Here is a 17275-nt window from a genome sequence, read left to right on the forward strand (position 1 = left end):
TACGACAGTTTTTACCTTTATGAAATTTGAATTCACTTACCAATCCAATCAACTCATTTTTTTTTGTCGCATTCAACCTTTTCAATAGTTAACAGAGTATAAAAATTTATAATAAATGCTCTTTCTTAATTTTAATATACGATTTAAACTATTAAACTCAATAATACGTAATTATTCACTTGTAGTACATTTCTATCATTTCGAATTACAATAAGATTCCAATTCAGAAATTACCTTTCATTTCATTTCATGTATTTCATCCATTACTAACTAAGAAATTTGTTATCTTAATTAAGTATTTAATTTTATAATATTGTCAAATCTACAAATTAAGCATTTTGAAGAACCTTGAATATAAAAATATAGCATATTATATTTATTTTTTAAAAAATAACAATAAATTATCTTAAAATAATAAAACAACCATGAAATATTATAATAACTGTAACTTTTAAATTAATAGCTGGCATCATCTCCAGTACCGATGATTATTTGGTATGTCAAATTGAGGTGTCAAAAAATAAATAGGTATTACTTATCACACCTTCTATTTCTGAAGGTCGGTTAGATAATGTAAACATTTATTGCTTTGTATTGATTAACAATATATTAAATTGTGGATCTATAAAATAGTGCATATATTTTTAAAATTTAATGTCTATATGACATTTAGCCACATCACCTTTCACATTTGTGTTCGCAACTCGTATTCACAATGCTTCAAGCAATAAAGGTAGATAACTATTACTAAATCATTCAGTTAGGAAAAGAAAAAATTACAATATGATCCATGTAGTTTGCGAAATATAATTAGTCATTTTTTTTTTAAATATACCAATTGTCCTTATATTTTGCTTCCGTTATCATACTAGGTCTTTTTGTCTATTTTTTGCATTTTTTTCATTAAGTCAATAAGAAAATACAAAGATCAAATGAGAGATATTAAATTATTATACTAAAAAAATTACAGTACGGTCCTTATAGTTTGATAACTAGTCTGTTCCTATATTTTTAAAAATAAAAGAGGTATTTTTGTCATTTCATAAGGTACTTAATGGAAAAAATGTAAAAATTAGACGGAAGGACTTTATAATCTAACTGAAGTAAAATATAAGGATATTTTAATTTATTTTAAAAAATACATGAACGTATTAGTTGTATTTTCTAAATTACAGAAATCGTACCGTGATTTTCTCTTAGAAAAATTGGAGAAAAATTAGGGCTAATATGCAATTAGGAGGAAACAAGGGGTTTGTAGTGATGTAAGAGATTCACCCAGCAGGACAGTAGAGTGTACACATATAATACCCATTATTCGAGTGAAGAGCTTTATTGTCGTCAGTTGTCACTCCTCTCTGTTCCTCTATGTCCTCATATTTTCTCTCCTGTGGAGGAAACTGAACCAAGACAAAAAGAGGTAACAGCAGAACAATAACAATGGCTCTCAAGCTCAATTCTTTCATTTCTCAATCTCACAAGTTGCCTACTTTCGCTCTCCCACCAATGGCCAATCTCAGATCTCCCAAGTTCTATATGGCTTCTACCCTCAAGTCCGGTTCCAAGTGAGTTATAAACTTCCATTCCCTGTTTCTTTACTAAACAATGGATCTTTCCATGGTTTCTTGCTATTCAGCCGATTCTGGATCTGGGTTTTCTTTTTTTGCTCTTCTAAATTAGCTTTATAATTCATCATTTTTATGTGGGTTTTTGTTGATTTTCTTTTCATGTGTTCTTATGGGTTTTTTCTATTTGATTTTATTGAGATATGGCTTCATTTCTTTATAGCAATGATTTGTGTACTTTGTCTATGTTTTTCAAATATATTTATTTATGGTCTTTCTGCTTTTTCGTAATGAGGTTCTCTCTCTCTCTCTCTCTCTCTCTCTCTCTCTCCTCTAATTTGAACTCTATAGAACTTGTTTCACTTTTGCAATAATTTCTTTTATGATTTTTTTTTATTTGGTTGTGTGTTTCACCTATAAAACTTTCTTTAATTCTCTTATTTAAATTCTTTGAAATTAGTTTTATATTTCCGCATATTATTGGGGTTTTCTGGGGATTTTCTTAGATTTGCTAGTTGGGGTTTATTCAAGTCTCTGCATTTTCATGAATGTATGCTCTGAATCTATAATTGATTTTCTTCTTATTATTAATTGTTTGGAATTTGTCTTCGTTCACTTGTATAGTTTTTCATTTTTGTTATTTAAAATGGCAAAACTATTTTAAATGTGATGATAATGACTGGTTTTTCATATTTATGCTTTTAAATGGCTTTTAATGATGCAATAAACTTTAAGAAAAGGAAATCGTCAAGCAAGATACATTCATATTGCCGAAAACTTAAAAAAACTTTTTCTAGAAAATTTAAAAAAATTTTCTTGCGGCGATTTTAAATTCAGTTTTTGTTCAAGATAATTTTCATCTGAAAATGATATGTTCTTGAAAATTTTCTATTGTTTTCTTCAATTGGATTTTGGTGGTTGGAATAGTTCACCTGGTTTAATTTTGTTTGGTATCTATTTTTAATGCTACCACAGATTTCTATTTGTCCCTTTTTAGCTTGATAATGGTTGGTTAGGATAATTATTATATTAATAATATCATTTTAGGAGGAATCCATGTTTTAAGTGTGCACTTACTCCTTGTCAAAGATTCTGCTGAATCAATATTTGTTGCAATCTTTCTTCTTTTCTTTTTGAGACATTTTTTTTCGATGATGCATATGGCAAACAAATTACAACCATAAAATTTAAGTTTTCACTGATGATTACATTAAAGAAAAGCTAATGAAAGTTCTTAATTTGGCATTTACTTTTTGGTGGAATTTTCATTCATATAATATGTTGAATTTGATGGCTGCATGCTTGTCCACCTGTTGCTTGCTCGTTGTTGTTGTTTTCCTGCCTAGATTTTTCTGTATTTGGAAGCTTCTTGAATGATGGATGTTTTCAATTGTGATTCTGAAGCGCATGCCCAGGGTCAGGCTTTGTTTTCTTTCAATTTATTTTCTTCCTTTTTTTGGAAGTTTTCTGCAAGAAAATGCTTGGATTATTATATTAGCTGTTCTATTTGTTCTTCTCTACTGTGTTCTATTTTATTTCATACTTACAATATTAACATGATGAGTGATACATGTAAAACAACTCTGCATGTGCCAATTCAATTTAGAAAAGGTCACTGCACTTTTATGGGCTGATTTGATGGTATAATTTTTACTTTGCTTTTACCATTTCTTTTATAATTTTTTTGAAAGAAAATAATGTTTCATTTTTATTTTCTTTGAATATGGTTTAGTCTTTATCTTGGAAAAGGACTTTGAAGTGGGTGAAAGTGGTTATGGACTTGTGATGCTTAACTTAAGTAGGCAGATCCCTTCTTGAATTAATTAAGCAGTGGAATCTTTGACTTTCGAAGGTGCAGCTGTTTGTCATGTTTTTAGGACTAAATTTTGGTTTCTGCTTCTTGGCAGTTAAGAAATCTCCGCATTATTCAACAAGTTTGTGAACTTGAATTTTGTTTTCAATCTTTTTTGAATTTCATCAGTTGTCTTTTTAACTTAGTGATCCATGCGTGGCTGCATTAGTTATAAGTATTTATTTTTATTCTTTTTGAATGGCCTAAATAGTTTTATTTACTTTTTTGGTGTCATTGGAGGTGAATATTTAAGTTGGTAAACCTAGATTTGATTTCTGTGTACGTGCAGATCATTGACTATTTTCTAAATTACAGCTGCTATCATGTTTGCAAGAGCTGAGGACTCTTATTTTTTAAGTTGTCTTAGTTTTGGTAGTTATTAGTCAACTACTTTGCTGATCTCATCTTGTATTAATTTTATAGCGCCTTTGTGATAATTGAATATAATTTTCTTTTTCTATCAGTTCTCATCGGCAATGATTCCGCACTTAGGTTCTATCTTATGTCCCATTTTTGTTGCCTTTTTCTTAGGAGTTAGATTATCATTTTTGGGTATGGTAGTGGTATTTCTTGGTTGCTTAGTGATAGACTGTGGTCAATTCTGTTCTATATGGATGATATTCTCCTAATTACTCACATGATGCTTGGCTAAGGGGCGCAAAGGGGAAGGGAAGGAATGGATGGATGAGAAGATAAAATTTCTATCTAATCATGTTTGGAAAATTAAAAATTAGATGTGTAAAACAAAAGACGCATAATATCTTTATTTTGTTTGGATGGATAGAGGAAGAGTAAATTTAATATTTAGAAAACAAAATAAATAGTATCTTTTAATTTAGTTTTACATTGTTTATGCAATTATAACGATAAAAGGGACAGTTTGAGTTTATTTAATTAGTTTGAAATGACTTACACTATGAATTGGAGTGTGACCAACTTTGACTCTTAGGAGCGAATGTTGGGGAATCCTTGACCTTCTTTTCCATACCCCTTCAAAAATAATTAAATGCCAAATAAAGTTAAGAGGATGATTTTCCCTCTGTTCCCTTTACTTTGTCCTCAATTCACTAAAAACCATGCATAGTGTTGATTCTCGGGTGGATCATGTGCTGTATGGTATAAAGATGAATTAACGTTAAGTTTTTGTTTGATAACTTCATCCAAAATGCCTTTTGAAGTGTTTAAAACTTTTGGATAAGGCCAATAATGTTCTCATTCAAGCTGGTTCTTCAAGAAGGAACTGTTTTGATAGTCTTACCTTTGGCAACTTGGCATGAAGCACTCTCGAGTCCTAAAGTTTTACCAAGAAAATTGTCAATTTGAGATTGTGATCATGAATTAATATCCTTTTTCTGAACTGTGAATTGAATCAAACCTTAAATTGTAACATTCAATAATAAACTAAAATATAGAGGAAACGAAAGACAAGTACTCAATTAAAAATGAATATTTTGTTTCTAAAATGAGGAGAACACTGTAATCAATGTGTCTAACAATGTGATTGGGATTTGAAATGAGAACTGTGTCCCTCGTAGCTTATGTGGATACCTGGCATCTGTATTTTCCTTTTATTTTGAGTTAAATTCCATATGAAAATGTAGAGTTCATGTGTTATGTTAAACATTACTTGGGTTGGGTGTGCTAAACGTTGTTCTCTTGGAGCTAGAATGGCTGAATCCATCTAATCATTACTATGCAAAAATTTCCATATTCTTTAGAGACTCCAACCATAGCAAGTTAGGTATTGCATGACATTCTTTGAGCTCATTCTCATAAAATTTTGAACCAACAAGCTCAAGAACCATTAAATCGGTTTCAGTGTGTGAAAATACTTGAATGGCTACATTGGATAGTGCACTTTCATTTAATCATCTTTTAATTTTGTGCAAAAATAATTGATTGGAAAATAGGCACATTGGTTGCATTTTGTCCATGAGCTTTGTTGTTTTACTTCTATGGCAATTATGCTTTCAGTTTCAGCTCCTACCTTCCAGTGTCGTATTTCCATAATTCTAAATTTTTCTACTTGCAGGGAGGTGGAGAATCTTAAGAAGCCTTTTATGCCTCCTCGGGAGGTGCATGTTCAGGTTACTCATTCTATGCCACCCCAGAAGATTGAGATATTTAAATCTCTAGATGAATGGGCTGAGCAGAACATTCTTGTTCATCTGAAACCAGTTGAGAAGTGTTGGCAACCACAGGATTTTTTGCCTGATCCTTCCTCTGATGGATTTGATGAACAAGTCAGGGAACTTAGGGAGAGAGTGAAGGAGATTCCAGATGACTACTTTGTTGTTTTGGTTGGAGACATGATCACAGAAGAAGCCCTTCCCACTTATCAAACAATGCTGAACACTTTAGATGGAGTTCGGGATGAAACTGGTGCTAGCCTTACTTCTTGGGCAATTTGGACAAGGGCATGGACTGCTGAAGAGAATAGACATGGCGACCTTCTCAATAAGTATCTCTATCTGTCTGGACGAGTGGACATGAGGCAAATTGAGAAGACAATTCAATATTTGATTGGATCAGGAATGGTAATGTCCTTGCCACTTAATTTGTGTTGTCTTAAATCTTCTTATACGCTATTTGAAACAAAGATACATATGTAGATAAAACAGATCTTTTTTCCCGGATTAAAAAAAATCACATAGATAAACAGATACATCAAGATACTTCCTTTATATCAAGCTAAATTTGGTAGATAAGCAATGAAATAGTGATAAATGGACTTGGGAGTTTCATCTGTTCCTCACTCTTGTTTCATGCTTGTCTTGCCAATTCATGGCTACCTTTGTTTTAGCTCACTAACTTCAGGACTACCAAGACATTTCAGCAAAATAAGATACGTCTGGGCTTGGGTTATTTGTTTCTTAGAAGTATATGCAAACAATGTTTTGCTTGGTTGCTACATGAAAAACATGTTTGTGCTTGAGCTTTTATGTTATCCCTTGTTATTGTGATTTACTTAAGCATTGTAGCTTTAGGTCCAATGATTTTTCTCAGGTCCTGTTACTATTGCATTTGAGGCAAAATTTATGAATCTTTCATAGGATTAATAAATTAGATCTATGGAGTAAGCAAAATACTACTACTACTACTACTACTAATAATAATAATAATAATAATAATAATGAATGAATGAATGAATAAATAATTAAATCTACTGTGTAATCGTTTTCTTGTTTTCACTGTATTTCATCACAATGCTCAGTTGCTCTTTTTTTATGTATTATTCTTTTAAATTTTAATCTGACTTTTATTTTTCTTTATATCATTCTGTAGGATCCACGGACTGAAAACAGTCCCTATCTTGGATTCATCTACACATCATTCCAAGAAAGGGCAACGTTCATCTCGCATGGAAACACTGCCAGACTTGCCAAAGAACATGGAGACATAAAGTTGGCTCAAATATGTGGTACAATTGCTGCAGATGAGAAGCGACATGAGACAGCATACACAAAGATAGTGGAAAAGCTCTTCGAGATTGATCCTGATGGAACTGTGTTGGCTTTTGCTGACATGATGAGAAAGAAAATTTCCATGCCGGCACACTTGATGTATGATGGTCGTGATGACAATCTTTTTGACCACTTTTCAGCTGTTGCACAGCGGCTTGGTGTCTATACTGCAAAGGACTATGCAGATATATTGGAGTTCTTGGTGGGCAGATGGAAGGTGGATAAGCTAACAGGACTTTCAGCTGAGGGGCAAAAGGCTCAGGATTACGTTTGTCGGTTACCTCCAAGAATTAGAAGGCTGGAAGAGAGAGCTCAAGGACGAGCCAAGGAAGGACCCACAATTCCTTTCAGTTGGATTTTTGATAGAGAAGTGAAGCTGTAAGTGCAGAATGAAACACAAATAGTCAGTTTGGCCCTTTTTCATGTCCCTTCCTGCAGAATCAGAAGCGGGGTAGAATTTTGTAGTTTCATTTTGTTTACAAATCCAGTTTAGTTTTATGTCTGGGAAAGGGGAGTGAATTTGGTAAATTGTAGATTCAGTTGGGTCTTGTGTGTTTTCTTGAGTATGCTGATAGGGGGCATCTGTAGTTTTGGTATTGTGTTCTTTTACATGGTCTCTTCTATTAGTTTGTTTGTCTTTAGTTTCTTGAGTATAAGCATACAATCCTTGTGGCAGTTTTGATGATGATGATGATGATCAAAATCCTCATACCGCAAATTCGATTACTCTTTTTTGTCTCTTCTATGAGAAATATTATCTACTCTTTGGCATTCAGTCGCTCAAGCAGGAAAATTCTATTACCGTAGTAATCTGATCATTAAGATTTCATTGCAGAATAGAGACTGTAGAATTATACATTTATTCAGAATTTTTTCCAAATAAAACTTCTGCTGAATAGAACTGTACTAATGTATACAAAAATATCATTTCAACTCTGAAAGAATGCTACAAAACTATAGAAGCCTATAATTACATGTGATCTCTATCTACTTGATGCTAAAGATTCCTATTCTTTTCCCAACTGAATTTCACATCCAGAAGATACAGAAACTTGCAATGGAATAAGACAGCCGTTGCGAGATTCCAAGTATTTCTCTCTCTGAAATTTTGTAAATCAAGAAACCATGATTTTCCTGGCAAAAAAAGCATGACTTAGAAAAGAAACAAAAATTTTCATGTGCAAATGCGGAAGGATTCCTTCATATACGGCCTTGACTTCTTCATGAACATACAACTTCATTTATAAGGTCATCAAAAATCAAATCTTCAAGGTCAAGTGCTATATCTTCAACATCTATTTGAAGGTTCCTCCAACTATCATCTTTTGATAAATCTCTGATGACGATATCATCCAATGATTGATCTGCCTTTGTTCTCGAATTCCGATACCAACTAATTCTTTTCCAGACTTCCTCAAGAATATGGATTCCTTTCGGTGATGGATGTACAAGTTGAGTGAAAGAAAAGGGTTTTGGAAAGTAGGCTAATGAGCTTCCATGGATATGAAGTAACACCTCATTAATCAAATCAAACAGAAGCTGGTGATCACAGTTAAAGCCAAAATTCTCTGATGAGCGTTCAGATTCATGGTGTAAATAAGCTTCTAATTCCTTGAACAATGTAGGACTTAATGGCTGGTCTAGCGAGTGCCAAGTCCCAAGGCACCCTTGCTCAAAAAGGCCAGATATATCAAGCACATCTTTCACATAACTGAAATCATTTTCTTCTACTTCGTTTAATTGGAAATGAAGGAAGTTACAGTCAACCATTGAGTGTGCACTTTCATAGTTCTTACTGTCTACACTGATGCAACTGCTAGACCTGTCTTGTTGATCGAGAGAAGAATTTGGTTCATCAATGTTAATGGGACTGGAGACCAACTCAGAACCTGATACAATTTAGAGGTTGCCATTAATGATTAATCCCATCAAGGTGACAAAAAAAGAAGACGAAAAAAGAAGGAAACTAATTGGAAGTAACTATAGTTTCGAGTGTATCAAGTCAATATTGTGTTTCACACCGAACTTATGTTAAAAATGCTAATCATTTCCTGACGTAATAGAAAAAAAAAAAAAAAAAAAAAAAAAAAAAAAAAAAAAAAAAAAAAAAAAAAAGAAGAAGAAAACAAATGTGAGCTTCTTTAAATATCATATTGTAACAGATTTGTATGCTTTACCTTTTGAGACTGGGAGCTCTGCTTGGCCAGTTATGGCTTCTTGAAAATCTGTCTCAAAAACTGAAACAGAACTTTGGTTTTTATGCTCTTTACTGGAGTTAATTATAGAACTTGTTTCCTGATCTTGGCAAGAACTACACCCTTGCTTTTCTAGCACAATTGCATCCTCGTGTGGTTCTTCAGTCTTTACAATTTCCTCCTTACTTATTGTTCGATCACCTGAATATTCATTATTCTCACAGCGGTGACCTACTTCCACCAAGCTTTCCTGAATAAAATGAGCCTCTTCAATAGCATCTAATGTTTCAAATTGTTCACTATCTGCACGAGTGCTCACTGATTTCAAGTCATCACGATTGTCATTCTCAGCATTTGTAGCATCATCCGCAATACTCTTAATTGGCATCCCTGAATGAAGTGGATCATCTGATGCATCATTTGGCAATGGATACAAAGAGTCAAGATCAGGCAGAGAAAGTCTCCTTTTGAAGGATTTCAAACTGTTCCCTGGAGGTGGAAATTTATCTTCATTTGATAATTTTAAACTCCGAGATTGATATCCATGCGACTTGGTCTCTCTGGTTAAACTGTACTCAAACAACCGAGCATATCTATCTATAGACTCATTTAGCGAGGACACTCTTCTAATTTGAGGGAGTTTACTCTTGCTGGGATCATTATCAGAAACACTTCTGTCATGAAAATTTGTGGAGTTTTCTTTACCATCTTGGTGAAGTTTACCCTCATTCAAAACTACAGGAGTCTCTTTCTCATCAATCGGCATTTTACTTCTCGAAGGAACTCCATAGAGGAGGACATTCGCCGATTTGCGGTTATTCTCCTTTTTGCTCTCTTTGAGTGTATGCTTTATTTTCTTCATAACATCTTTCAGATGACTCATAAATGATTGATGCCACCCATGTTTATTTGACCCATGACTTGATGCTGAAGATGAAAAGTCTGTTTCCTGAGCAACAGCAACAACTCCATTATTGTCGGCCTTTAAACCAGTTGACTCATCATGGGAATCCTCTGAAGACTTGGATGCGACAAACTTCAGCGCTGCAGCTCCAGCGGGAAACTTTTCTCCTTTTGGGAAAGACCAAATTTCCTTCTGCTTGTGTTCAAGTGTAGTAGGCCTCAAATAGCTACGTTGTGCAGGTTCAGCTGAGGGAAATGACCCTGATTTATTTAATCTTATTCTCGAATCAGAAGGCAGCTGAACATGGAACTTCTTGGCAGCTTCAGCATCAGGATCCTGTAAGATTTCCAAGAACAACTTCTTGTTTATCTTAAATAACTCAAGAACGTCCACACATTCCACAAATTGGCGACATGAATTTTCTCTGTGTAACTGTCTACTGGCATCTGAAAAGTTCCGGTCCAATGAGGCAGTCACTGATTTATCGCCCTTTTCTGAGGGAAATTCTTGCTTTGCAGAAAGAGAGTTTTGTTTTAAGCAGGCCTCATTATAATTTCCACTGAATGCGACTCTTTCCTCATGGAACTTTGGTAGAGATGGAACCAGCAATCCAGAGGCAGAAGTATCAGTGCTTTTTTGCAGGATTATGATTGGATGAAGGCCATTTGTAGGTCCTGAATGAAGAACTGAATCAGTTCTCTGAAACCGTGACCTTGCAGACATTTCTTTAGCAATTAATGCTTTTATGCGGGCTTTGCTAGAAACCCCATCAGTTGGAGTGGCCTGTACTGTTTGCCGCTCATCCTGGTAAATTTTAGAATAAACATAGTCAATCCCTATTCTGCAATATGCAAAGTAAAAAATTTTGTGCAACAAAATTCACATCTCATGGATTCTCAAGATTGTAAAAGTAGAACATCAACTTACCAATAAGGGTACAGCATCCGCATCCAAATAGTTTTGCACTTCATCCTTAAAATGATCAAAAGAAACTGTTTTTGGATGTCCACAGCCTATGATTAAGAGAAAAAATTTGCTGAGTACATAGGAGGGTATAAATCAAAACAACATATATCTACTTCTAAGAATTTCATTTGCTAGGCCTATCTTTCCCACTTCAGATTTCTCTTTGGCCAAAGTTGAATCAAATTCAACCAAATTGAAAACCTTCAGAAAATTTTCCTTTGACAGATGATTTACTAAATCTGATTCAACTATTTTGGCACCAAAGAATTCCGTTTGTCAAGTGAGAAACTATGCATTCGTGGAAGCCATAAAGTTAACCAACAGAACAAATCCAGTAAAACATGATACATGAAAGGCCTGTTAATACATCAAATTCTCAACCTTAAAAAGATGATTCTACTACCATTGACTCAAAGCTCATTGGTTGAAAGGCTCATTTTAATGCCAAGAAACTGCTGTTTATCGTATTAACCGTTATTTAAAATTATACAACTGGAAACTTTCCTAGTGGCACACACTTTCTTCAACAGCATCTTCAAGGAGTTTTTCCATGGCTACTGCGTGATAACTTGGGTGGAATGCATCCTAGAGTTTGTTTGTAATATCTCGAGCCTTGGCTACCCTTTTTTTTTTTATTTTTTTACCTAAAAAAAAATTAGTATTGCAACTAAAATAGTAATTTTTTTCAACTTTTCTACCTCACTCAATATGCAAAAAAGTTGACCTTAGAAGGGGAGATAAGACAAGGACAATCAAGATTGCTTACATATGGCATGTTTCACTCTTCTATGTTTTTTGCGGTGAGAAGTCGTTTTGGCACGGTGCCAATGATGGTAATCAAGAATATGAAGGATCCACATGCAGCCTGTAAGATATCCCTGAAATTGAATACTAGTTTCTTCGAGGTCCAAGTGCTTTACTATAGAAAAACTGATTCCCTGATATCTATATCTTCCACATAATTCTACTGTAGAACCTGAAACAACATCAAAAACCATGAGAATAACTCATTTAAAGAATAAATAAACATTATTACTGAATATTCAATAATCTGCCAAATAAAAGAAAAGAAAAGAAAATCAAGAATGACTTTCTGAACTAAAATCCATCTCTCAGACAAAAGCTTTTCAAGTATCAATCTTAACTAAGAAGAATTGCCAAACACCTTGTATGTGATATGCCAATATATAAAATTTGAATAGAAATATCCAAATAAACAAAAACCCATGTCAAAAAAACTCATAAAAGTAACAGAAAAAGCTTACGAATTAATGCTTGAAAACCCAAAAACTTACTTATGACAAGTTTCTCGAAACTTTTAGCTGTAGCTTCGCTTCCAAGAACCAGAGAAAGGCTTACGAGAAATTGATGAATCAAATAAAAGTATACACAAGGTATTTCAACGTGCAAGAATAGGGTAGAAGAAGGTCGTTAGTCGTTTTTTCCCGGTAAAGAAGATCAAGAAAGCAGTTTTGGCGTAGTTTGCCCGCCAAAGTCTGGTTCTTTGTACGAGTATCTGTATATGGTTCCCAAATAAATAAGAAGACTTTGTCTAAACTGAAAGGTACAAGTCAAAAGAAAAGTCCGATAAGTAAGCTAAGGGGCTACGTATTAGATGCACAACCATTGTTATTGTAAATAATGATGTTTGATTGGAGATTGAGCGAAGCCCTTAAATTATACAGCAGACCAAGTTCAATTCTTGGGTTACTCATAAAAGGGTTTGGTTTGGGTTGAGGAGGTTTGATGTGAAAGGTTTGGACTTGTTCCATTTTTAGTGTCTTCTCACATGTTCCATTTTTTTTTTAAGTTTTTGGATGAATCATCATTTCCAAAATAAAGATTCACATATGAGAATGGAAACACAGAAATGTGAAAAAAAATATTAAATTAATTCTTGAGTTAATTTTCCAAGATCACATCAATTTCTCGTTTTGCAACTAAATTATTCATTTGATATTCATCAATATTTATATATATTCTTAAACTCTCAATTTTATATATAAAATAAAAAGAAAATTATATCTCTATTTATTTATTTAGCATTCTATTTTCTTTGATGAATTTTTGAATCTTTTTTATTTATTTTTCTATATTTTGATTTTACCACTTCAGGCAATGGGTTAAGTTTAAAATTTAAATTTATTTATAATAATTATTAATTTGAAAATCTAATCATGTTTATATATCATTAAATATTGGCAATTCAATATGTTATTATTTTTCTATTTTATAAGTTTAATGTTTAAACTTTAATTATTTTATTATTTTGAGATATTTATTTAAGTTTGAATTTACTTTATGTGTTTCAATGTTAATATCTATATTACATTAATAGAAATATTTGGCTTTTTCTTTAATCTTTAATCTTTAATCTTTAATTCTCTCTTTTTAAGTATTCTATAATTCTCTTTTCAGAGATTTTTAAAATTTTCTTCATGTTTCTATATATCTTGGTTGGATCAGTTTAGATATTTTTTAAAATTTATTTATAATTATTTATTTTCTTAATTATTTATATTTATATGGCCATATCTATATATTTATATCTATTAAAGATGCAATTAAAAGAATATTATCTATTTATTTATACATCTTTCTTTATTTTCTATAAATTCCTATATTTTCTTCCATTTTCTCTTGTTAATTACATTTATTTATTTTATTCTTATTAGCTGAATTATTTGTGAAAAAATATTTTAATCATATTCTTGCAAAATTTGACTGATAAAATTCCAAATTTGTACGGAAAGTTAAAAAAAAATTAATTGCTTTGTGGATAGAAATATGATGGAATTTAAAAGAGGTGCATGGCACACTCTTATTTAAATTAATAAGAAATGGACTGTACAAATGCGGCTTCAATATATAAATTAAGTTTTATAAATTTAATTATTATCAAAATAAATATTAATTGAATAATTGACCTCCACCACTTATATGCTCTTTTTATTTTTTTTTAATTTAGATAAAAAATTTTTATAAAGATTAGAATATATTAAATGTTTTAATATTTGATCATAGTGTTTGCCATGCTGGCTGTATCTGTTTCTTTTTATTATATTTATTTATTATTTATATTGCGACGAGAATCTAGAAAGAACGAGAATATGTTAACAAATAAAAAATAATTATCTAGAAGCATAATATTCCATTAATACAAACGCCAAATTGGATTCAATTGACCTAACATATTACAAATTAAAGGGTCCATATTTATCACGATACCATATTTATTTTTGTCCAAATTGTGCGTCCATATCCCATTTTACGTCTTACCAAATATATTAGCAAAATAAATAATTATAAGCAAATTAGAGTTTGTATATATAAGTAAGGAAAATTACCCATTAAGGGTGTAAATGAGTTGAGCCGAGTTCGAATTTGCCAGACTCGAAGTTGAGCTCGAAAATCAATGAGCCTGAAAATTTAGACTCGCGTTCAGCTCGATGAAAGCTCAAATTCAGTTTGATCTCGACTTGACACTTGAGTTCAATTCAAAAAATTTTAAACTTAAACTCGGTTCGAGACTTGAGGCTTGAATAATCTAAAATAATATTATATATACTTATATATTAAAGCTCAATAAGACTCAATGAACTTTCGAGCTGAACGTCATTAGTCTCGAAACCGAACTTTTTCGAATTCTTTTCGAGTCGAGCTCAATAATTCGCAAGCCGATTTGGTTCATTTACACATTCATGCTACCAAGTCATTTGAAAATGATATTATAAAATAGTGATTTAGCAACAATATTGAGTCTAATCTGCAAGTGGTCATTAGACTTGACTTATGGTATAATTTTGGGGGCTATCTAGAAGGGAAAATTTTGAAGTTTGACTAGTTTTCTATTGCAATTTCATCCTTTGAAGACATCTAGAAATATAATTAATTTTTCAATTTTAACTAATTAATATAAATATATGTCATTGTCACTTCAAAGATATATCCAATAGTACAATTCCAAAGTTGTTTTACTATGTCATTACCTTATGATTCATTCAAACTAAGGGTTTCAAATGTTGAAAACTCAGATATTTTGGCATTTATTACGATTAAATTTTGGTTATGCCTGAAAATTGGATAATACTACAATTTGTCAAAGAAACACAACCATGACCTCTTCACTTGATGTGTATGAAGGGTATGCCTACTACTTGATTGGCCAAAAATTTAACACTCTCCTTATATAAACAAACACGTTACACAATTTTTTTACGAGAGAAATTAATTTATTTTATTATAATAAAACATAGCAGAAAAAATTAACTTATCCAAGCAAATTAACTCAAACCAACAGGCTTCCTAAGATATTTGAGCCTAACCCGGATAAGTTAAGCGAAAATATCTGATTCAAAATTACTTTAACAAAATAAAACAAGAAAGAACGTACGTAAAATCTCTTTTTCGGATAAAAAATGGAGAGAGAAAAAAATAAAATATAATTATATTATTATAAAAGCAAAACCAAACTCTATGGTCGTGCTAAAAAATACACGTCAATGTTCACTTGTTCAAAAGTTTTTCACAACATCTAGCTTTAATTATAAGGTACTTCACATCATTTGACTGACTTGATTAATCAGTAGCTACCTACCTATTATTATATGCAGCGCACATAAAATAAATACAGTCTCTCAAGATCCCAAAAATCCATGGTGTTCTTGGGCTCAGCCCATTAAATATGGGCTTAAAGTTGTAATGGAAATTATTTGAGAAGAATTTAATATTTTTGGAAATAATAATATCAAATAGCAAAGAGCAATAAAAAAAAATTATTGTATTATTTTAGGTGTTGGTTATAATATTTTAGGTCTTGGTTATCCAAGAGAATAATAAAGTGTCTCCTCCAAGAGATCTTTTACCTGATTTGCTTATTATTTTTTAGGAGTTGACTATCTTCAATCTTCTGCTAATCAATTTATTAATTCTTTTAATTGCACTAAAAAACTAATATTATTGTATTAATTAAAACCTATGGTTCAAGTTTTAATAAAAATTATAAAAATATTATAAAAGAGGTCTAAGTTGAAGATTTTTTTTGCCCCATTAAGCTTTTGAGAATAAAAAAAAAAATGTATACATTTGCCTTTAAGGCCATGTTGGGGAATATTGGTACTTAGGCTTTATATGTGAAGGAAAGCATTGTACATATATATAAAAATTGTAAGATTCATAATGCAAGTTGTGTTGTTGCTTTGTTGGTGTTAGAGGAATCTTTATATCAGGATATTCCCTTTCTTTACAATCTTTTTTTTTTTTTCCATTTGATTATGTATAAGATAAGTAAGGTGCAAAATAAACTATTCGTGCTTTCAAATTTCAATTATTTCAATCCATTTTGAGTAAATAGAAGGCAAATTCTCAAATTTATTAATTCACATGTCTTGTATAATTTTGAAAAAAAAAATCACGTGTCTTGTTTTTGTATATAAAATATATTTTTTGTACTTACAGTTGTAAATGGTGCATATTGCTTATTAAATATCTATTGCTGAATTACTTAAGGCTTTGTATATAAAAAAAAAAAAAAAAAAAAAAAAAAAAATCTATTGCTTATTAAATATATAGAATACTTAAGGCTTTGCGTCATGCCCTTTGCTCTCTACAATCTAGACACATGACAATTACTATGAGACGTTAACACGTGTTGGTTTTTAACTATTTCCGAGCCGGAGAGGCCCCACATGACGGTTTTTTGTAGTAGCGGCCCACCGTCGTGTATTTGGACACCGCCGTACCATCAGGCGCCTACCACTTCCTGTCTTCAAATGCACCCTTTACAGTTGGGAATTTCTAACATATGTATACGTGTATGGTCGTCATCTCGTCACGAGCCCTAATTTGACGGGAGAAAAGCTATAATATGATACACCTCACCAATTGATTTACGCCACGTCATCACTCAACTCCTATGACCTTTTTGTTTTCTAAGTAGAGATTATTAGTAATAAATACCAATTTGTATTAGGAAAATTGTACATAACTAAACGAAATTATGCGCTAAAAATGTAATTAAGAAAAGGGTGATCCTTAAGAAAATGTACAAAAAATTAAAAATATAATTCAAAAATGGCATTATAATTTGAGAATTCTTATTTCTTAATAACACAATTTTTGATATGTATATATTTCATGAATAAAACTCATTCGCGACACATAAAATTTCTCGACACGTTGGTCAAAGTACCTTGAAAAATAAAATTATAAAAGGATGTGGTTCACAATGTTTTTTTTTTTTTTTTTTACTAGTATATCTTTGTGGAGTTGAATTACTATTTAGATTTTAATTTAATTTTGACATTGCAATATTAATTTTTTTAATAGTTATT

At 31.7% G+C, this 17275-nt stretch overlaps 2 protein-coding genes across 2 annotated transcripts; one reads left to right on the forward strand and one right to left on the reverse strand.

Annotated features, from left to right (window-relative positions):
- Positions 1-1433: 1433 nt before the first annotated feature.
- SSI2 (Plant stearoyl-acyl-carrier-protein desaturase family protein) lies at positions 1434-7553 on the forward strand. Its single transcript, NM_001306013.1, is given in 3 exon segments — positions 1434-1562; positions 5447-5951; positions 6700-7553. Coding segments are annotated over 3 exon segments (1191 nt in total). The 5' UTR covers positions 1434-1437; the 3' UTR covers positions 7261-7553.
- Positions 7467-12558, reverse strand: LOC105628258 (uncharacterized). Its single transcript, XM_012209641.4, has 5 exons — positions 12239-12558; positions 11710-11919; positions 10905-10990; positions 9056-10781; positions 7467-8767 (listed from the first exon to the last, which is right to left on the reverse strand). The coding sequence occupies exons 2-5, from the start codon at positions 11801-11803 to the stop codon at positions 8100-8102; spliced, it is 2574 nt and encodes an 857-aa protein (XP_012065031.1). The 5' UTR covers positions 11804-11919; positions 12239-12558; the 3' UTR covers positions 7467-8099.
- Between the last annotated feature and the right edge of the window lie 4717 nt (positions 12559-17275).

Source organism: Jatropha curcas, chromosome 1 (assembly GCF_041381405.1).
Source record: "Jatropha curcas cultivar XTBG-Jc1 chromosome 1, XTBG_Jcur_1.0, whole genome shotgun sequence".
Classification (NCBI taxonomy): domain Eukaryota; kingdom Viridiplantae; phylum Streptophyta; class Magnoliopsida; order Malpighiales; family Euphorbiaceae; genus Jatropha; species Jatropha curcas.

Coding starts and splice junctions, on each gene's coding strand:
- LOC105628258 (XM_012209641.4), bottom strand. CDS start 11,803: ATGTGGATCCTTCATATTCTTGATTACCATCATTGGCACCGTGCCAAA. Junction 10,991..11,709: donor AAGAGTGAAACATGCCATAT/GTAAGCAATCTT, acceptor TCTTAATCATAG/GCTGTGGACATCCAAAAACA. Junction 8,768..9,055: donor AGAGCTCCCAGTCTCAAAAG/GTAAAGCATACA, acceptor AAATTGTATCAG/GTTCTGAGTTGGTCTCCAGT.